The following is a 22,058-nucleotide window of genomic DNA, read 5'->3' on the forward strand; positions in this document are numbered from 1 at the left end:
ACCTTAAAAATGACTGCAGAGCTTTTTATCTGCCAACACATCAGGTCCATTGTTTGTCCCACAACAACTGATGCAAGGAATTCAGCTACTGGGGAAGGAGGGAGGGGAGAAAAGCGATAAGGCAGAGGGAAGTGGATTTTCAATTATTTTATGTAAAAATGAAACTAATTAATATCTTGATAGCTACACTTTTTTTTACAAGTATTTGAGATCTTAAATTTTATTTATTTTTTTATTTATTTTCAGCTCACCTTTTGTTATCTGCTATAGTGGATTTAGGATAGCTAGTGAATTACTAGAAGGGCTATAACTATGCTAACACCCGTGTTAAGGCTGTGAGCATGCCCAGTGTACACAAGTCGTTTCCAGAAACCTGAACAGTCTCAGCCTGACCTGAGTTCTTATGCAGTAAATAAAAAAGTCCTGTGCTTTCTGTCCCGAGCAGCCTGATTTTCAGGATTCTCACGGAATATTCCACTTGGTTCTAAATACTTATGGACTGATTTTCATAGGTAAGGTTCACCCAGGACTCTCATTGACTTTAAGTGGGTTTGTGGGTGTGCAGCATGTTTAAAAATTAGGCCATTTATTTTTAGAAGCTATCCAATTCTTTGATCACTATAAACTGTTCAGCAGCTTAGTATGTGAGATAAGTTTGGTCTCTGGCAATTGAGTTCCCCAGGGACAGATCTCCATATCACCCACAAAAACACCATCACAGCTGAGATTAGTTGACACCCTTGTTACCAGTCTGAGGCCTAGTCTATGTTAGAAAACTTGCCATGGATCACTAAATAGAGCTAAAATCAACCTAGTTATTCTGGCACAACCCCGTAATAGAGATGCACTTAATCTGGTATAAATTGACAATTTAACTTAATGTACTAGCAGTTCAAATGCATCTATATTAATGGTTCACACAGATGTATGTATGTGTGTTGATTTTAAGTTGAGTTCTTTTACACCAGGGTAAGTTTCCTAATATAGATAAGCCCTTATCAGGGAAGCTAAAGACTGAATGGATGACACAGACTGAATTGTCCTCTCACTTCTAGAGATTGGCTGAAATTCTAATTGAGGAAAATGTGATGGGTAATGTGTGAAAGCCTATGTTGTATCTGTTTCATGGCTACATTGAGGACTTCTGTCTCCGGTGCTATCAAACAAGCATTTTTCAAAATTAAAAAAAACAGTTCAGAACCTGTTTGTGTTTATGTGATGCTAGTTTACTCAATTTTGCTATTCTACATCATCTGTAGTGTAATAATTTAGGACCAATATATATATCCTACTTAGCAATGAGGGAAAAATTAACAAAATATGCCAGTAGATGGTAAATGCTAAGATCTATTTTGCTGTTGGCAATAAAACAGCAAAGTACTTTTAAAGATCCTATTTGTCACATACATTCATATTTGAAATATATCTTCTAATATACACTATAGCAAATCCTACGCAGGTGCAGTATAAAAATGTGTTTTCAGAGAATCTATTTGATAAATAGCGTGTTCAGAACATGTTCTTCTAGAAGCAAGGAGGAATTGCATACAAATGATGATATACCTGTGCAAGTAAAATATTGATGAATAGGGCCCAAAGGCTTTTTGGCTCTTTCCTTTTAGACTTTAGGGGTGTTTTTGGTACTGAGTACACGACCAATTTTCTAATTGCTTCTCTGTATTGATTATGAAGATAAATTTGAGCCAATAACTAAGGATGTGGGGAGAAGAAGGAAAATTGTGGATAAATCTACACTTCAAATTTTATGTCTGGGCTCGTGTTATAATGATAGGGCCCTGTAATAGGCTGACAGTATTTGCTTGACAATCCCACCCTATTAGGATAGGATCCTGATGGAAACTATTAAGTGGGTTTTGCTGACTTGTTGTTGTAAGTGGATCATTAACCCACCTTAATTTAAGGGACGTGGGAGAGATTCTCCTATAAAAAAGATTTAGGGTGTTGGCTAAGTGTTTTTCAAGAGAATCCAACCAGCCAAGCTTAGGGAAAAAAGCTGGGCATGGATTTTGTATTGTTTTATTCATAAGTGTTGTTATGCATAAAATGGACCCGCAGGAAAAGGATAGGTTTTGACTTGTTTACAACTTGAGTGAACTATGCTTGGAGCAGGATGGGGAAGCCACTTACTCGTACACCTCAACCATTTTATAACAAATGGAACTACAGATTATTACATGTTCCAGAAGAGAAAACTGGGCATCAAATGGACTGATTTGTGATTATACACCCAAAATGACAGGCTTAAATTTGTTTTTTTTTTTAAATATATCCCCTGTGGTGTCCATTTCTGACACATTATTTAAACACATGTTAGTACAGGGAGATTCCTATTTTCAAAAAAATGAAGTATAATTTTATAGTTTTGATGATAGACTGGGAATATCATAATGGCATAGATCAGAACAACAACTCAAGTGTAATCTAAACTAGAAAAATATTATACATTTCACATGATTGGGAGGGGAGTTCCATCTTTAGTGAAGACGATTCCCTCACTTTGACATTGCCCTACTTTGAAATCCTCTACCACACGGTATCATAGAAACGTACATGACAATGTTTTTATTAGATTTGAACTAAAGTGGGTGGTTGTTCTGATATGTTACTTTCCCCTTTGTAATTTTCTAAGACTATCAGACATCAGAACAACCGATAACAGTTTTCATAATAACCTGATAATATTACAATGGCCACTTTTAGGAGTGATCTGAAGAGTATTTGCCAAACCTTCTGATCCTTAGTAATCATAACAGAAGTGCCCAAAATCCTGAGATTAAAGGATTATGCCTCAAGGAAGACTTGTGGTATTTCAAGAAAATGTGACTGATGCTCACCACTTATTTTTTAGTGCTGATGAGATTTAATGTTTAAGGTCCTTTCCTGTGCAGATATAAAAGCTGCTGTAATCAGAGTATTACTAGGGAAAACTACTCTGGTTGGGGATTCAATATGTTTAAATTGTTGAGCCAAGGTTATTGTTTGGATTAGGTTAGAAAGAATGACAATGAAATAAATAAGCCTAAATAGTGAAACAAAAACAAAGCAAACTGTTTTATGATTTTTAACATATTACAGTTATATGTATAATGACAATTTATGAAAAAATAGAAAAACCTAGAAACTAGGTATATTGCATGTCTACAATTACTGTAAAACAGTATAAATATTTAATTTTAACAATAAAAAATCCATACAATAACAGAACTCTAGAAATTAGAGATGGAAGAGACTTATTAGGTCATCTTGTCTATTTCCCCACTAATGTTGTTCTCCAAAATATAAGTGCTTTGGCCAGTTTAGTTTTAATTGAACTAGTAACTGTATTTTTACGAAAAGAAAACTTGTCACAGAGGCAGCTAACATCAATCACGTTCTACAAGACAACAAAAATGAGACACTGGGATATACTGATGGTGAACCATTTTAGTACATTGTAGCTAAGGTCTAAAGAGATCTTACAGACTGTGTTATCCAAACAGCAGGCAGCTGTTTTATAAAAAAAATGCATGCCTATTATTAATGTTTGATTTTCTCCATATTTCAGGAGGCATTGTTATATGAAAAAAATACCAGAACAAAAATAGATGTTAGTGTAACCCACGAGCCTAATAGGGTGATAGCTCTTTACGAGATCTATGGGGAGAGAGAATAGGAATGATTTGGGTCTATTTCATTGCTACAAGGCAGATGCACAATTAGCTCTTCTCCACACTCAAGTTTCTGGAATTGGGTGTGGTAGTTTTGGGTATGCTCAATAGGTTCCCTTTCCCTGTTGCATTGGACTTAGACTCCATGACGACAAATAGCCGCACTCTGTGGGTTGGGAGAAGCTGAATCCAGGACTAAAAAGCAGGCTGTTTTGCCTAACTCTGAAGCATTTTGCATCAAATTCATGGTATTGTTAACCTTCCAACATGGAAGTCCTGGCAGTTTAATTATAGAAAGGGGAAATTGGGAGGGAAAACTAATTTCTTTCATTTTAATTGTATACTTGGAACGTTGCTTGATTTCAGCCAAACTGTTTTAGCTAAATTGTCTCAACCAGTATGATTTATCAATTCTCTTCTTATTTGAATGTAATGAAGGGGAAAGAGTTATATATATTTTACTATTCTCAGTTTTGTATTTTTCTTATAACAGGGTTTTTTTATTTATCTATATACTTAACTGAGTGGTTAATTAGTCAGCTAACTAATTAAACTGAGTTATTTCCACAAAAGAGAAGAAAGAGTCTGCATGAATTTCATCTGAATATTTCTATAAGCAAGTGGAGGGAAGATGTTGTTGCAGTGCTTTTGACTGAGCAGACTGTATAGAATTTGATGATCAAACACTGTAAATGAGACTCAGGTGAACTCAACCTAAGCTTTTTGGGAACTTTGAGTTTCTTCTCACTGTGTTTCTGTGAGGATTGACCTGTTTAGATTTAATTTTTCTTTATTTATGTATATGTATAACTCAGAGGTCCCCAAACTTTCAGCTGCCAGGGTCACATCACTCAGTCTTGCTCTTATGGTGGGCCGGAGCAGCTCCTCCTGGCCAGAGCGCTGGGCCCATGTCACATGGGATAGGGGCAGGGGGGGAAGGGGTGGACCTGGGAGGGGGAAGCGGCCACCACGTGGCGCTGCTTGGGGCCAGGAGTGGCTCCGGTCCAGGGTCTGGGCCCATGTCACATGGGAGGGGGTAGAGGGGAAAGTGGCGGGGCCAGGAGTGGGGAGCGGACTCAGCGGGCCAGTCAAAATGTGTCGGTGGGCCAGATGTGGCCTGTGGGCCGTAGTTTGGGGACCCCTGATATAACTGAAGGTAATATATGTGACTCATAAAGTAGCTATGTTATGTTGCAGAAACTAAGGTGTAGTTATTATTACTCATTATTTTCTTTGTCTTTATAAAATTGGTACTTTAGAATTAAATTAATTCCTTTTGTTCTTTTTGGCTTTAATTGTGGGGAGGTTGACCTGTGCAATTCTTGTTGAAAATCCTCAATGACAGAATTTTGGGTCTCCTTAGAGTTTTCTAATGGAGTTGTTTTTGGGCAGTGAAGTAAACTCTAGCCCACCCAGAGGTTACACTAATCTACAATGATGCCAGTTTACATGCTTTCAGACAGGACACAATGATTACTGATTAGGAGAAAAAGTCCTAACAGTTGTCTGGGGAATTCCTTCAGTGTCTGAATGATTGATTTAAAATCTACACATTCTCTAGTTCCCATCATTTCACAGATGTTTAAATATATTGTAAAATGGGTTAATATTGGAGTACTTTCCTTGATCACTTGCACAAATACCTCATTTTTACCATAATTATTTTAATTCTTTAGATATGAGTTCAGTATAAATGGTCTGAGACTGCTTAATTAGCATGAAATTTAATTTGCACTAAAAGATCAGCATGATGGAATATACTGGATGTGGCAATTTTGCATTTTTTTTCCTAAATAGAAATGAGATGGCTATTTCTAAATATATTTATTTTGACTTTTAGACAAGATGCAAAAGATCACTTACATAACAACATAGTCTTGGGCATGATCTATGATTCCTTGATCCTCCAGGAAACTGGAAATGCAAAAGGAGGGGAAAATGTAATGGTGGGCAAATTATTCAGGGGTGGGCTGTGTTACTAGTGGTGGTCTGTCCATATAAATATTCTACTGCTGCATTTACAAATACCTCATAAATTATTCCAACAGCATCTAGAGTGTGTGGATAGGTGCCCCTTTTAGCAATTTTAGTCATATAAATAAATGTTTCATGGCACTATGGCCCATTGAAATGAATGAGAGTTAGAGGCTTAAATACCTTTTGAGGATCTGTCCCTAAATTCCTTGCTATAATCTGCAAAGCTGCCTTAACAGGCCTGTCTCTAGTCTACTTCCTAGTTGCCTTTCAACCTGCTGTTGAGTAGTGTGTTTGTGTTCCCCTTCACTACCACTGTGCACACTTTGTTTGAGGAGTGTGCAAATCTTTTACTCTTAATGAGGGCCTTGGGGGAAGCGGGAGATGGTAGTGTAGACAAGTCACTTTCTTGACTACTTAGCCCAAGCCAAGATTTAGGGAGACCAGGTGTGGGTACATTATGCAACAAAAACTGTATTAGGGAGAAAGAATACCAGCGAGAATGGCATGGTCTATTGTGTTGATTTGCCTCAATAAAGAATCCCCTTTATATTCATTACAAGATTCCATTCTCTTCTCTAGTGTAGGGGATGCTACGGGGGAAGCAGGCTCTGTAGCCTCTCCTTCCTCAACACAGATTAGAAGGCTGCCACAAGGGAAGGGGAGCAAAATGAAGCAGAGACAGGACAGCTCTAAGACATGGCTTCAATGTAACCGTCCAATTGAACAAGTTAGAAAAATCCCCTAAGGCCTGCCTCCTCTCCCATTTAACCAATTCTCTCTTCCTTTATTGTTTCTTTCTGTGACATACTGTACCTTGAAGCAGCACTCGGCAACCCCTTGTTCAACACTTGCATATGGTTGTGATATTTCATACAAATAATGCCATGTAAGATATCAGATGAAAGGTCATGATCTGCTGAAACCCATTGTTCTGTCCAAATATGTATGTCAGTAGTGTGTATAAAGTTATGAGATTTTGTTGTTAATGAAATATGTTGTAAGTTTGAAAGTGTATAATGCTAGGTAGTGATGGACTCCAGGAGCGTGTTAAGCAACCATTAATCAACAAAGGCTTTCAATTCAATGAAAGTTGCGCAAGCACCCCACAATGGGGATTGCTCAACTCTAGGACTCGGGTGCACAAGATCACACCATACACTATACACTGTAGAGGGTGCATAAAGTGCTGAAAGTTAAGCATATATTCAGCTGTTTTGCTGAATCAGAGCATTAACTTAGTTCCATTTCTAATGATTGTTGGTGATACACAGGTTAGAAGGAACTTAATTTGATTTTCAGATTCTAGGCTGAGTTTTATCATTTTCAACTGCAGGTATTTACTCAAGAAGTCACTAAAATTCAATAAGTATTGTGGCGTCCTATATTATCTTTATAACCACACTTCAGGAAGAACCACATTTCAAACTGAAAAGCCAAAACTCTGTCCACTGCATATTGCCTTCACATCTGATGGACATTCTGCTAATGGAAAAGATATTACACAACAAATTAGTTTTTAAAAATGTACAAACACTGACTTAATATGTGAATCTCATATTCTGCATATCTTTATGAAGAATCCATCTAAATACCATGCCTGCTAAAAGAACAGGAGTATAAGCATCGTAATGTGTAACCAATGTATGTTTTTCAGCTTAATCAGAGAAACATTGTATGCTTACACTCAGCTGTCTTCTACGGGAAACTATACTAATACCATGTCCTGTTTGCACACTTCTCTGACCAGAATATCCCCTGCTGGCTATATTGGTAGTGGTTATTTTAGTTGTCCTTTACATATATAATTACATTCTCCTTTCTCTGCAAGAACAGAACACATGATGGGAGCTATACAATTTGGAACGTATTTGTTTTTGTTAGAGCCATTTAATTTTGAGATTCTTCTCTCCTGCAAGAGAGACAAAACAATAATAAGAACATATGGAAACTGCAAAGTTGACTATGGGCCGCACTAAAGGAAAGAAGATTCTAGAAATGGGCCCAAACCAAAACCCTCGATCAGAACATTCACAGACTTTAAGCTGTTTGAAATCCAGATCTACTTTATGGCTTAGACCAAACTCTAGATTCTAGAGTCTAGAATATGTAGAACTTTGATTTAAATTAACAATTCCTTTTTAAATACACAAATATTTGATTTTACTACTGTTTGATATTTGAGCTTGGGTTTTTTTAAGTTCTTGAATGGAAAATGGGAATCTGCTAACAAATATTAGGTAAGTCTTGAGCGCTGGCATGGTCTATTATTTTAAATGCTTCTTTCATGAAGGATAAATATTGGGATGAATTGCCTTAGCTTCCTGTGTATCTTGCTATTGGTCGTTGGCTTTAATGTAAGCCTATTTTCTACCCAGTTACCAACTATGTATTAGACTCAATCACAACTGTTAAGGTCATTTCAGGTCATATTTAAAGTGAAAAAGCCTTAATGATGTAAGGAATCAAGAATTTAACACAATGTCTTATTTCTGTTTTCTACACATCTTTAGACAAATACCATTAAAGTTCACTTAGGATGAGAGGGTTTAAAGAAATATTTCTATCACATTATCTCACAACATGGGTGGCTGAATTCTAAGCCTGCCTGAGACAAATCCTTATTAAGGTCCACAGCAGGATTTATTTAGAATATACAAAGAATGCAGAATTTCCAGCACTGAATATATTTCATTTATTGAAAGTTATTCTGTCTCAGGTACTCTAAACAAAAAGAACCTTGAGAAAATATTTATTTTTTTAAAATCATTTATGATTGAATAATTACTAATTTTTGCTAATTATCAGTCAACTAAAAGCAAGATGAAGCACCAAGGGCTCTAATCTCTTCATACAGTACATATACATACCTTCCACTGACAATATTGTCTCACATCTAACCACCTTGAGTGAGATGTTACCAGACCTAGCTATCTTCATCTTTCTTTGGCATTTCTAACATCCCATCACCATATATCTAGACCTGTATAAACCTTCGAAATAATAATTTCTTAAGAAATATGTCAATACTCTAGAAAGAAATTACAGTTTTTCTTGTAACAAAGAAAAAAAAAGTATTGCTTTTATTTGAGCATGGTCTTTCTTTGGGCTGTAGTCCTGCCAACATTTCCTCCATCCCTGGGACCTCCACTTCCCTCCTACTCCTCTTGGAATTTCTATTCTAGCTCTAAAAACCTGACCTTAACCAGGATATTTTAATCTCTAATCAATCTCTTTCTTCACTCTTATCATCTATCTCTCTCTGTTCAGTTACTTAGATTCTCTCACCCTCTCCCTCTCTCATTCCACCAGCTTGAATTAATAGATCCCCTTCTCCTCTTTTGAAGCCCACTATATGCTTCTGTTCTGTTCTTCCGCAAACAAATGGCTATAATCTACTAACTCCTAGGATGACCATATTCCTCCCCGCACACCCTGTCAATTTAAATGACTGTTCTTTTTCTTCCTTTCATCTCAATACCCAACTTTAATCTAGGCAATTTTAATTTCTATGTCCATGTCCCATCTACTTCTGTGCCATCTGCTATAATCTCATTTGGTTTCCCCATCTTTCACTTTTGCCTCGTGATGTCACATGTCTAATCTTCAAACTTTCCTCTCCTCCAAACATTTCCCCCCTTGTTCTCCAATGGAGCTGAGAAAATCTCCAGATGTGCACTTTATGAAGTCCACATTCCCCCCATGTTTAAGGTCAAGTAAGTCCTCCTGGCTCCAATGTCTATTGTATAAAGCCTTCAGTTAAAGCCTTTATATAACCTGCATGGTCCAGTACAGATTTATACAATGCATTCAGTGAAAGGGATAAACAAAAAGCATCCAAGAGTATGAAAAGGCCCAGTTAAGGTCACCCAAACTTCCTTAATTCTACTTAGGTAGTGCTAGACTCCCTTCTTCCCTTTGTACCCATTTTGTAAAATTACTGTCTTCAGGTTAAGGAATTATTCAGAGGTTCAAATAAGTGTGCAACCTATAGTTGTAGACATCTTAAACCTTGAAAAGCCATTGTGTGGACAGATATGACAGTACCACCAACCTCCCTTCTTCTTTTATTATGAGTTCTTTAAGAATTTCATGGCCTATGGCTACAAACATATTACATTTGGACAAAACACTGTGCTTGCATAGTTTGTAGATGGAGTATCTTAATTAAAGGCCACCCTCTTCTTCAATTGCTCCCTCTCTGTGCCTATTCCAAACCCCTGCCCCAAGTGGTTCATTCCTTTTGCTTTCTTCATGTTCCTTCATTCCAGCTTCATCCTAAATTTCCCCCCCAGAACTTTATCCTCTCAGCACCACCCTCTGCCAGCTCATTTTTTCCATGGCCATCAAATATCTATCCGATTCCTCTCCATATGCCCCTTTCTCAACTACTCACTGGCAGCTCTTCCTCTACTTAGTCCTCAGTGCTTGACTGCAGTGGCAACTCTTCCACCAAAATCTGCATCCCTGGCAGCTCCCTCTATCTGACCCACATCCTCAGGCTTGGGTGTTCCCCAATCTCTTGCTTTTCTGGCTCCTCCTCCCAGCTCAAAGGAAGTGTGTGTGAAAGTGAAAAATTGAGTGACAATAATGAAGAGGAAGTAGAGTGCGTGAGTGGGAGAATGAATGATATGTGAAAGTGGGTGATTCATTTTTCACTCTGCGTTTCCTTCATTGTGTGTGGGTGAGTGAGAGAGACACACACAAGAAAGAGGTGGAGAAATTCAAAAACAAAGCAGAGGACAATATAGAAAAAAGAGAAAAGTATAGAACAGAATTGAGAAGAGAAAACTCAGGTAGAGGATGACAGAGGAGAAAAGCAGAAAATAGGATAGGCCTGGAAAAGCTGTGATAAAAACTAAATGAGCAGAACTTTTAAAAACTAGTAGAAAGTAGAGTCAAGGGACTAAAAATAGAAGAAAACAGTAGAAAGGACAGAGGACACAAATTTTTTTTTTTGCATTCCACCATTTACTGTAGTTCAGATCCTTCAAATGTCAGGAAAGGAAAAGGGACACAATAGGACTTCTGCAACACTTCTACTTTGCCTCTAGCTTTAAAAAAAATTATTTGGCTATGTCTATATTAGGAACCAATTATAGGAATACAGTATAGTATACTGGTAAAGAGCTCCTAGTGTGGACACAGTTAAGCTGGCAAAGTGCATTTTAGTAAAACCAATCCCCATGTGTACAACAGGTTATACTGGTAAAAGTGCATCTATACTAGTGTCTTTTGCTGGCACAGCTATGTCAGTCAGGCATCACACTTCTTCACACCCCTGACTAATGTAATTATGGTGGCAGAAATCTGTAGTGTAGGCCATGACTCCCTCTGAAAATTTGCACCACCCAAGACAGATGTCCCTGATTTTCATGTAAAATTTTGTTCATTCATATCACATCTCCAGCACTGAAACTGCTCTAAGGTCTTGAGTGACCTCTTCATGGCCTCGTCCAGGGGCCTTTATTCCATTCTCTTTCTCTTTGAGTCTTGCCACTAGCTTCCTGTCCTTTATAGCATAAACACAAACTCCTTCTCTTTGCCTTTAAGGCCTTTCACCATTTAGCCTTGCTGTATCATTTATACTAACTTTTCAAACAACTAACCCCTGCCTTTGCTCTGCCACAGATGGCAGCCTCAATCCTGCCTTCCACTTTTTTCTCATCCACTTCCACATTTTCTCCTATGCCACCCCTCACCACATGGGAAAAAACTCCTTGTCAACATTTATAGATTTGTCCTAGTCTCCTTAACAGCTGTCCCTGCCATGACTCCTACAAATCACTACAGTCTGGCATCAGTTAGGCAAGTGACAAGCCAAGACGTCACTTTCCCCCAAAATTATGTTCATTTTGTTACCTGATCCCTCAGCCCCATTTTGTGTTTGGATGCTGGTCATATCCTGACACCCAGACTGTAAGCGTTCTGGAGCAGGGATTTTAATGGCTATTTGTCCATACAGCACCTAGCACAGCAGGGTTGCGTTCCTAGAAGAGAGGTTGCTGGTAGGGTTACCACCTTCGAAAGGCAAAAGATCTGTGTCCTTCTCCCCACAAGGCAAGTCTGCCGCAACCACAACCCCCAACCACAAGGCAACTCTGCAACTCCCCACCCACTTCAACAGCCACCTATGGTATCTAGAGAGATAACACATATAGATAACATCTCAGGTCCCCTTACTCTTGTGTGACTCAAACCCTCTTATACATGTGCTGTACAGACAAATAGCCCATGAGATGATCCCAGCCCCAGAACATTTACAGTCTGGGTGTCAGGATGTGACCAGCATCCAAACACAAAATGGGGTGGGAAAGATCAGGTAACAAAATGAACAAAATTTAGGGGGCAAAGTGACATCTTGGCTTGTCACTTGCCTAACTGCTGCCAGCCGGTACTGATGTGTGTGTTTGTGCGTTGGTGAGCAGCCAGCTGATATATTTTCAGTAGTTTTGATCTGTTATTGCTTCAACTGCGGAAGTAGGGACACTGCAGCATCTTTAGCTGGACACAGAAACTTTTAATATTTGCTATCCCAGTGTATTGTGATAATGCAAATCTTTAGACCCGCATAAAAAGCCCAGGAGATTAAATTGTTTGTCTGGCAAATCCATTAAAAAAACCCATGCAGGCCAGTCAAATACTGGTAGTAGCCCTAGTGGCCAGGTGCCACTATGATGCCTGTAGGGAATGGCATTCGTGGCGGGATGGCGCAGTCCCCGTCCCCGTCCCCCACGGCACTAGGAGGGGCAGTGCCGGTGAGAGAGCTGCCCGACCGGGTATTCCGGCCTCTGCCAGGCGGCTGGGAAGGGACAGGGCAAAATCAGCCAGGATGCCCGAGTCTGTGGCAGTAGCGATCACAGGCGGGGGCACAAGGGCACCCATTGCTCCTCTCAGGGGCAGAGCCCGCAACCAACCCCTTCCACGGGGGCAGGGAGGAACCAGGAATTAACCCCTTCGCTGGGGGGCCGCGAGGCCAGGCCCAGGAACCGGTCCCAGAGGATGGGCTCCGCTCCAGTCACAGACCCACCCTCTCCCCCACCAGGCGACGATGTAATAACGGCCCTTTCCCGCGTGCGCGAGTCCGGTTGCCTAGTGAGAGCGACGCTCACGCTACGCAGCAACCCCTCAGCAGGGACAAAATGGCGACCCTAGGCGGCGGTGGCGGGACCCGGCGAGGCGCGGGCTGTGGCTCAGCTGGGGTGAGGCGCGGGGGAAATTTGGGCCGCGGGCTTCTATGGGAGGGAGGCCCCTGAGGCTGGGCCCGATCCAGAGGGCAGGGAGGCTGGGGGGCCTATCCCGGAGGGGCTGGGTGAATGCGGTCATTGGAGGGGCTAACGGGAGGTGCCCAGGTGGTAGATGGAAGGAGTTAATCGGATGGGGGGCAGACCCGGGTTGTGGGGGGCTGTCTGGTCAGTTTAGGGGGGTCAGACGCGGGGAAGTCTGGAGGAGTCCATGGGGGTTGTGGAGGGGGTCTGGATAGATTAGGAGATCAGACTCGGCGTGTGTGTGGGGGGGGGGAGGATTTGGAGGTCAGACCTGAGGCAGGCTAGGGGAGTCATTGAGGGTTGTGGGGTGGCCAGGAGGGGAGGTCAGACCCAGGTTGTATGGGAATGTCTAGGTGGTTCAGGGGGTCAGACCCTGGGGAGGCTGGGGGAAATCTATCAGGGTGGGGGTTGTCTGGGCAGACTGTGGGGCTTAGAACCAGGGGGAGTCGATCAGGGTTGTGGGGGGTGTCTGACAGATATTTGGGTCAAACCCAGGTTGTGTATGTGGTGGTGTCTCAGGGGGAAGAGGAGGTCAGACCTAGGCATGGCTGGGCAGATTAGGGATCTGACAGGCATGGAGAGGAAATCCAGGTGGGCTGTAACCTGGCACAGTGCCCTGCTCTGAGTGCTGATCCAGTGTGCTAAGGAGGGGTGCCTTGCCCTCCTGTTTCACTCTCTGCAGGTGCGGAAATCCCACAGCATGTCACATCCTACCATGCCAAAGAAGACTTTGATGCATGGAGACTTCCTGGCTAAGGAGGAGGAGTACAAGTAAGGGCACAACTGTGAGGCAAGGTGGAGAGATGCTCCCTTGACCCTATTTCAATATCAGTAAACCACTATGTTCAGACTGAAATTGATCAAATTGGACTCAAGGCAAATGCTCCAGCACTTTCAGGATGGTTGTTGGGTTTTTAGGGGGACCCCAGCAAGATTCTTCGTTATTGAATGGCCTCTCAGGCTTTTAAAAGAACCCATGTTCAATTCTGCGCTATCTAAATCCACAAGCCCAACCTTCCTTACCAAACAGTTATGGCAAAAGTATTAAGAGTAACATTTTCAGCAGAATATCTTACCAGGGCAGAGAAGAGGGGTCTTGGTAACTACTGCTCTGACCCCCTTGTCTCCCTCTTCCTATTGGCACCTTACACAAAAGGCTACAGGTTAAACGTTTTTATTGTAGTAGGCCTCACTGGAGGTAGGTTAGTTTAGGAGTTTTGATTTCCCTCTTTATTTTTTTTTAAAAAGCTGCATCTGGAACGCACCTTCAGTTTAAAGATGAGATGACTTTAGAACATTAAAGGAACTTTTAAGTGCTCAGAACTTTGTTTTAAGAACTTAAAAATTGCTTTTAACCTTTTTTTAGTTTGAGGTTTCTAGCTGAGGGGTAGAAACCAATTCTCCTTCAATAAACTCCCCTCCTACTGGTCTGCTCTCTCTTTCCCTATGTCTGCTAGGGATACATCAGAAAAAAAAACTATATTAAAAGAATGTTAAGGTTGCAAAGTGTGAAGCACTCAAAAGTTAGAAAACATTAAAATTAAAGTTGCCCATAGAACCTTAATTCACCCCTTCTCCCCCTTGTGAATATGCATGATGAACCAGTCTTCAGTTATACAATCACATGATACTATTTCCATAAGACACACACCCCCATTTCCCACCGCTGCTACCAGATCTACCTATAGAGATTTTAATTAAAAATGTTGGTAAGTGGTGTCTGAAAAAGGAGAGAAGTGTCTTCTATACACACAATTTCTTCTAATACATGTTTTTGTTGTATCATCTGGCCTTGGCTTACAACTTTAGTAGCTTTTTCACTGTGCTGCAACAATTAACATAATTATTAGTCTTATTCTAGAAGGAAAATTTAGTAGCACAATTGACTAGAATTTTTTTTTTTTTAAAGAGGAGGAATACAGTTTAAGATAAGCTGTTTAAGTTGTGCCCAACAGAGCATTACGTTTTCTGATGCAAGAAAGTTCAATTGATTGGAATAAAAGCACTGCAAAAATCTTTTTTCCTTCAGATGTGTAGAAATGAAATAAGTTGAATTTAGGGAAGAAAAAAAAAGCTATTTTACTTTAATTTTAGGAAAGTATTACCCTGGGTGGGGCTTAGGGAGTTAAAATAAATAAATGTATATTTAAAAGGCAGACTGCATATATGACCTCAGTCTGTTAACACAGAACTAGGTAAGATGTCACTACTACCCAATACAAAGAAACTGAAGTATTTCATTCTGCTTTGTAGACGTGATTATTCAAAGCTTGTGACTGCAGAGATTCCATTTAAAAGTTTTTATTTTCTTTAAACTCTTCAGGTAAACTTAATGACAAAACTCTCTTATTGTCTTAGGCGACTGAATGCAGAATTAGAAGCAAAAACAGCAGAGTTGGTGCGTCAGGCTGAAGAAGTAATAGTGAGTAAATTAGGCTATTTTACATAATGCAAATATGCACAAAGGGTTAAGTCTTGAAAAAAATTTCTTTTGGCTGTGGCCATAAGGAATCTTTCATGGGCAAGTTGGACACAAGTCATCTGTTTCTGCAGAACTTAAGCTTTTATATTTAAAAAAAATCCTTAATACAAGTTGAATATGAACTGTTGTAGTGCTAGCTTCTGAGTCTGCAGGAGTTGGAATGTCTTTGTGGCTGCTTAGAGTGTTCCCAAGCTACAGCAAAGCAAAATTGACGGGATACTTTAAAGTTAATTTGGCCCCAATTTACTTTAAAAAAACAAAACAAAAAAAAACAAAAACCAACAGCTTTGTAAAAAACCCAAACTAATAGAAGCATATCCACAACTTTCTTTCAGAAAAAAAACAAACAAAAAATCCACATCTTAAATAAACATTATGTTTCAATATTTGAAACCTAGCCATTGCAGCAGGGATACCTTACGGTGAAATTAATTATAAATAAGTGAATCTGACTTGATTTGTAGTGTCCAAATTGAGAGAAAGACAAAAAGTAAACAGAGCATAATTAATAATAATGTGGTTAGTAACAAAGAGACTTTTTTAAAGCAAACTATTTCTGAACTGAGTATTCCTTTAATAAGGCACCACCAGGACCTGAACCAGGCAGACTGAAGACTGACAACAGACAATATTCTTGTTTGCATCAAAAGAGAATCAAAATATCAACCTTAAGACGCAGAAATCAGGCTTGTTCTAGCAGTAACCTAAACAGCAAGTAGACATTCCCTCCATTGCTTATAATAGTGCAAACCATCTTAAAAAAGAGAGAAAAAACTACAGTCAAACTCAGAAGTCCATAGTTCTTGCATCCACTGTAGCTATTATTAGAATCACCAATCTTCATGCCTACCAGGTATCACCTGTTCCAACAGCTCACCTGGACACTGACAAGCTGAGCCTAGCTGTCTCATTTCTGAAAAGAAGCAATTGAAGGAGGCATTCACAGAGTGCTATCTGTTTTTATTTTTTCAAAAAAGAAGTCAGTCAGCTAGATGTATTCCCTTATGTGGCAGAAGAAGATCAAATACTGGTGTGGGTAAAGCTCAACCACCCCGAAGCAAGTTACAGTAGCTCATGTTGTAGAATTTCACCAAAAAAGCTAGAATTAAGACCCAGGAAAAGACTCTGAAAGTTGTTCCTAGCAACAAGAATCTGAACCTCAAGGGACTCCTCAAAGCAGCAGAAATTAGATGGTCTCTTCTGGTGCTCAGGGTCCCCCTTAACCTAAATCCAGTCCTGGAAGTGTGACTAAGCATCCTTTTGAACAATTACGTAGTTTTCCATATCTGTAAAGATGGTATTTAGTGGCCATCACATCTGGCAGAAGAGTCAGAATTAGGAGCACTATCAGTTTTGCACGTTTTAAGACAAAATGATCCTAAGAACATATGCAGCCTTAGGTCCAAAGGTTAACGTTTCTGCAGGGCTCAAGTGATAGTTTTGTCTCCTTTTTGTTTGAAGCCATCTCTCCCAAACAAGAAGTTGCGGCAAAAGCTGCCTGTCAGGGTTCTGAATAACCAAAAAGATAAGGAAAGCTTAGTCCCCATCCATCCTGTATCATTTAGCAGTTTGGGGCCAAGAAAGCCTTCAAATCCATTGCCTTCAAGAAAGCTTTCAAGTTCATTCCTCCTCCCCTTAAAAAATTAAAGCTCACCCACTGAGATCAAAGGTGGCATCATGGGCTCAAAAATCTCATATTGTCCAGAGAAATCTGTAAAGTCAGCCACATGCTCTTTGATACATATATTTGCCAAGTGCTAAACATCAGATATGCAAGTGTCCACAGAAACCACCTTTGATAGAAGGAAGCTGTGTTGGCTCAGTAATCTGATACTACTTTTGACTAGTAAGTCCTCTATGTATAGTTCAGTCTTACCTTGTGCACACTGCTTTCAAACAAAGACACAATTCTATAGATATGCAAACTTGCAGGTAACATTTTTCCAAGTACTTAGGACACTTAAAGCAAGAATACAAATAAATAAGTGAAGAAAATACCACATGATTTACAAGTTCTAAATAGCCCTAGCTAAACTGATGTCTCAAAAAAAACAAAAACATTTTATTTGGATAGAATTGAGAGAATATAAATATTTTAAATTAGAAAGACACTGTTTATTTCTTTTGCATAACCTAGAAAATAAGTTCGTTCCATCTCCTGTGCATTGTTGTGTCTTTTACAACATGTGCATAAGAGGCACGGTACACCTACAGTTTTCCCAGATGATTTTAATATAGCTGGAAAGACTTTATATGGAGCAAAAGCTAAATACCTGCTTTGGAGTGGAAGAAGAAGAGTGCTTTGAGGCTGTCAGTGATATTTTAGGCTTAACCTTTTGCTTCCTGGATTTGAGAGAGGTAAGTTATCCTACCTAGTACCCTGTTTGTGTCTCTCTCAAGCATGGAAAGCTACAGTACTTTTTAATTTTGTGATGCTTGCTAATTATCAGTTGTATGGTACCAACAGTATTTTCCTGTAATGGAAAACTTTCTTGTCTTATTAAAGAGAGATCAACAAGAGATACTATCAATACCAGTTTCAACACAGATTAAATTGTGTGGAGAAGATGACAAGCAACTGAGGTAAATCCTTTGCACTTCCAAAATATTATTAGCTGTCTAGTTGATATGGAGTTTTTGGATCTGATTCTGCAAACCCTGAGTTGCATTAGTAATCCACTTAACTTCCATGGGTCTGCTTGTAGAAGTAAGGAGCACTCGTAAATAAGAGTTTGCAGGGTCAGGTCCCTATAGTGCACATAGTCTTTGAACACTACAGTTTCAGAGAGTAAGGTTCTGTCAAGTTGTTCAGCAGCTATTCCTCTGGCTCGCTAAGTAGCGGTATTGCTGGCCTCTAAAGAGATCCTTCTGCTTTGTTCTTTATTTGAGCCGTCTTTTTTTTATTTAGTCTAAAGCAGCAGTTCTCAAACAATGGGGTGGGCCTCCCTAGGGAGGTATGGGAAGCTGTGTGATTTCCAAAAAAAAAAAAAAAAAAAAAAGAGTTCTGGCTGTCTGCTCTGGGGTGACTGGGGCTTGTGCAGGAGGGCCATGTGGGAGGCAGGGATAAATGAGACAGCCAGAACCTTGCCGCTCAGGCTCTCCTCCCCCCCAGTCTCTCACCTGGAGGAGGCAGGGCTCCATCTGTCAGCTCTGGGGTGGCAGCAGAAGTGCAGAAGAAGGGTGGCAATGTGGCACGGACTCTGTTGTGAAAAGCGATATTGACAAATATCACTTTGCCACCTGTACTTCTGTGCTGCTGCTGGTGCAGCGCTGCCTTCAGAGCTGGGTGCCTGGCCAGCAGCTGCTGCTCTCTGCTTTGCGTTTATGGATGCAGGGGCAGATTAACTTTTTCTGTGGGCCTGGTGCCAAACATATTTGTGGTGTAGTACGGGCTCCGGCCTGGCCTGGTCATTGCGGCCCTTCCTCGGGCCCAGGCTCTGAGGAAGGCCACTGTACCATCCAAAAAGGGGAAGGTTAGCATCCGTATAAGTCGCTGTCTATCGCCCCGGCCCTCGGGCAGGGCGGGCCAGCCAGCAGTCTATCGCCCCGGCCCTCGGGCAGGGCGGGCCAGCCAGCAGTCTATCGCCCCGGCCCTCGGGCAGGGCGGGCCAGCCAGCAGTCTATCGCCCCGGCCCTCGGGCAGGGCGGGCCAGCCAGCAGTCTATCGCCCCGGCCCTCGGGCAGGGCGGGCCAGCCAGCAGTCTATCGCCCCGGCCCTCGGGCAGGGCGGGCCAGCCAGCAGTCTATCGCCCCGGCCCTCGGGCAGGGCGGGCCAGCCAGCAGTCTATCGCCCCGGCCCTCGGGCAGGGCGGGCCAGCCAGCAGTCTATCGCCTCGGGCCCGGGCCCAGCAGTCTATCGCCCCGGCCCTCGGGCAGGGCGGGCCAGCCAGCAGTCTATCGCCCCGGCCCTCGGGCAGGGCGGGCCAGCCAGCAGTCTATCGCCCCGGCCCTCGGGCAGGGCGGGCCAGCCAGCAGTCTATCGCCCCGGCCCTCGGGCAGGGCGGGCCAGCCAGCAGTCTATCGCCCCGGCCCTCGGGCAGGAGAGCAGGGTAACGTAATTCACTCCTTGGATGGCGAGGACAAGGGGGAAGGGATGGGGACGCAGGCCCACCCGACTCCACTGCGTCCTAGACCAGGGCCCTAGCAGTGGCAAAGGTGATGCCACTGAGTCAGCGGGGCTCCCGCCGCAACATGCCGACGGGGTCTTGCCCCTGTCTCAGCCATGGCTATGGCTGTCCCTGGGCCACTTCCTCCCCGTATCCCCAGGTACCTGTGTCCGCCGGATCCTCGGGGTCACTGGGGTACAGGGCCCAGGGTAGACCCGCCAGTCCCTCCTCATCCACAGGTGGCAAGGCGGGGAGCTTCTCTGCGAGGGGCAGCTCCTCCAGATCACACTGCTCGGGGGATGGCTCGGGCTCCAGCAGCTCCTCCAGGTCCTGTCCTATCTCTGGGGGCTTAGCATCCAGCAGCTCTTCCAGGTTGGGTCTGGCCTCGGGAGGGTGGGGGGGATCTCCCAGCCCTCAGGCTCAGGGGACTCACTCCAGTCACTGGGGCCCAGGGGCCTGGCCCAGCCCTGGGGGCCTGTAGGCCTAGGCCAGTCTAAGGGCCCCGGGGGCCCTATCCAACCCTTAGGGTTGGGTCGTTTGGGCTGTCCCCAGCTCCTATGCTTTGGGAGGCACTTGCTTGGGGCTGCAGCCAACAGACCGGCACATCTGCCTCCGGCAGCAGTCTGTCCCTTACTGAGCTGTGGGGCCTGCTTTTTATACTCCCAGCCCCGGCTGAGGCTCCGCCCCCCTCTGTTGCCGGATTGGTTGGCCGGCGGGGCCTATCACTAGCCGGCTCCCCGGTTGCTGGGCAGAGTGGGCTGCCGGCCCTTTCAGTGTCTGCTCTGGTCATTGTGGCCCTTCCTCAGGCCCAGGCTCTGAGGAAGGCCACTGCACCTTCCTACAGTGGGCCCCCATGGGAAACTACAGCAGGAACACCAGAACCTTCCACTGCCTTGCATCTTGCCCCCTTCTCACCTTTTCTTCCCCCCAGGTGCTGCTGCTTGCTGCTCTCCCTCCTCCCCCTTCCTTGTCACTTGATCTTCTACACCTCCCTCCCCTGCAACCCAGAGGCTTAACAAAGTGAATGAAGTCACTGTATGCTGTGCCTTTATATGTCCATATACTTCCTTTCTGACAAACAAGAAAACTTAATCATGTGGACCAACTATCCACTTGCAAGAAATGCAGGCATATACATGCACAAAACTTTCCCCCATAAACGAGTCTAGTTCAGTCCTTCATAACCCCATACAATTTTTGATCACTCAGTGCATGGCACTTTCTAAAGCCAGATCTTAATTACATTTATTTCTAAATAATGTCTTAATCTGATAAATAAGAGTAGTGTTTAATTTCTTTGGCATCCCAAAATCAAAGGCTTAAGAACATAAAAACAGCCATATTGGGTCAGACCAATGGTCCATCTAGCCCAGTATCCTGTCTTCCGACAGTGGCCAATGCCAGGTGCTTCAGAGGGAATGAACAGAACAGGTAATCATCAAGTGATCCATCCTGTTGGCCATTCCCAGTTTCTGGCAAACAGCAATCCCTGCCTATCCTGGCTAAAAGCCATTGATGGATTTATCCTCCATGAACTTATCTAGTTATTTTTTGAACCCTGTTATAGTCTTGGCCTTCACAACATCTTCTGGCAAGGAGTTTCACAGGTTGACTATGCATTGTGTGAAGAAATAGTTTCTTTTGTTTGTTTTAAACCTGCCTATTAATTTCATTTGGTGACCCCTAGTTCTTGAGTTATGAGAAGGAGTAAATAACATTTCCATATTTACTTTCTCCACATCAGTCATGATTTTATAGACCTCTTATCATATCCCTCCTTAGTTATCTCTTTTCCATGCCAAAAAGCCCCAGTCTTATTAATCTCTTCTCATATGGAAACTTTTCCATACCTCTAATAATTTTTGCTGTCCTTTTTTATATCCTTTCCAATTCCAATGTCTCTTTTGAGATGGGGCAACCAGATCTGCATGCAGTATTAAAGATTTTGGCGTACCATGGATTTATAAAAAGGCAATATGATATTTTCTGTCTTCTTATCTATACCTTTCCTAATGATTCCTAACATTGTTAGCTTTTTTGGCTGCTGCTGCACATTGAGTGGATGTTTTCAGAGAACTATCCACAATGACACCAAGATCTCCTTCTTGAGTGGTAAGAGCTTGTCACGCTGGTTGGCTTGGGGGGAAGTCAACTACGCCACTGTGACCCTTCCGTGCCTAGGATAGCCACCTGAAAATGCCAAGGTCAGGACAGGCTGCGAAAGGAGAGCAGATTCTCCCAGCTCTGGTGCGTGGCACTGAAGTCAGACTTCCCAATCAGCCACAAACTGTGCTTCTGATTTCCCCAAACTGGTTATCAAGAAGCCACTACACAAATACACACAGCCCCCTTTACTACATTCCAGTCTTCCGCTCCCAATCAGCCACTAGGTCCAGTAAAGAGACCAGTTATTTAAACTCAATGCTCTTTACTAAAAAGGTTTCCTCTGACCCCAAAGGGTCAGCCACAGTACCAGATCAATATAAGTTTGGATCTTACCCAAAATACCACGCTGCCAGCCAATCCTTTAGTAACTAAAACTAAAGATCTATTATAAAAG

At 42.3% G+C, this 22,058-nt stretch overlaps 1 protein-coding gene across 3 annotated transcripts in view; it reads left to right on the plus strand.

Moving 5' to 3' along the window:
* Positions 1-12,656: 12,656 nt before the first annotated feature.
* Positions 12,657-22,058, plus strand: part of TEX9 (testis expressed 9) — a 35,914-nt gene continuing 26,512 nt past the window's right edge. For all 3 annotated transcript variants that reach the window (XM_067555891.1, XM_067555892.1, XM_067555893.1), the window contains exons 1-4: positions 12,657-12,844; positions 13,593-13,681; positions 15,269-15,332; positions 17,899-17,975. In XM_067555891.1, the coding sequence (XP_067411992.1) occupies positions 12,785-12,844; positions 13,593-13,681; positions 15,269-15,332; positions 17,899-17,975 (290 nt within the window). In that variant the 5' untranslated portion in view covers positions 12,657-12,784. The remainder of the gene's footprint in view (positions 12,845-13,592; positions 13,682-15,268; positions 15,333-17,898; positions 17,976-22,058) is intronic.

The sequence above is a fragment of the Emydura macquarii genome, unplaced genomic scaffold (assembly GCF_026122565.2).
Source record: "Emydura macquarii macquarii isolate MOO-44397 ecotype Brisbane River unplaced genomic scaffold, CSIRO-AGI_Emac_v2 contig_1644, whole genome shotgun sequence".
NCBI lineage: Eukaryota > Metazoa > Chordata > Testudines > Chelidae > Emydura > Emydura macquarii.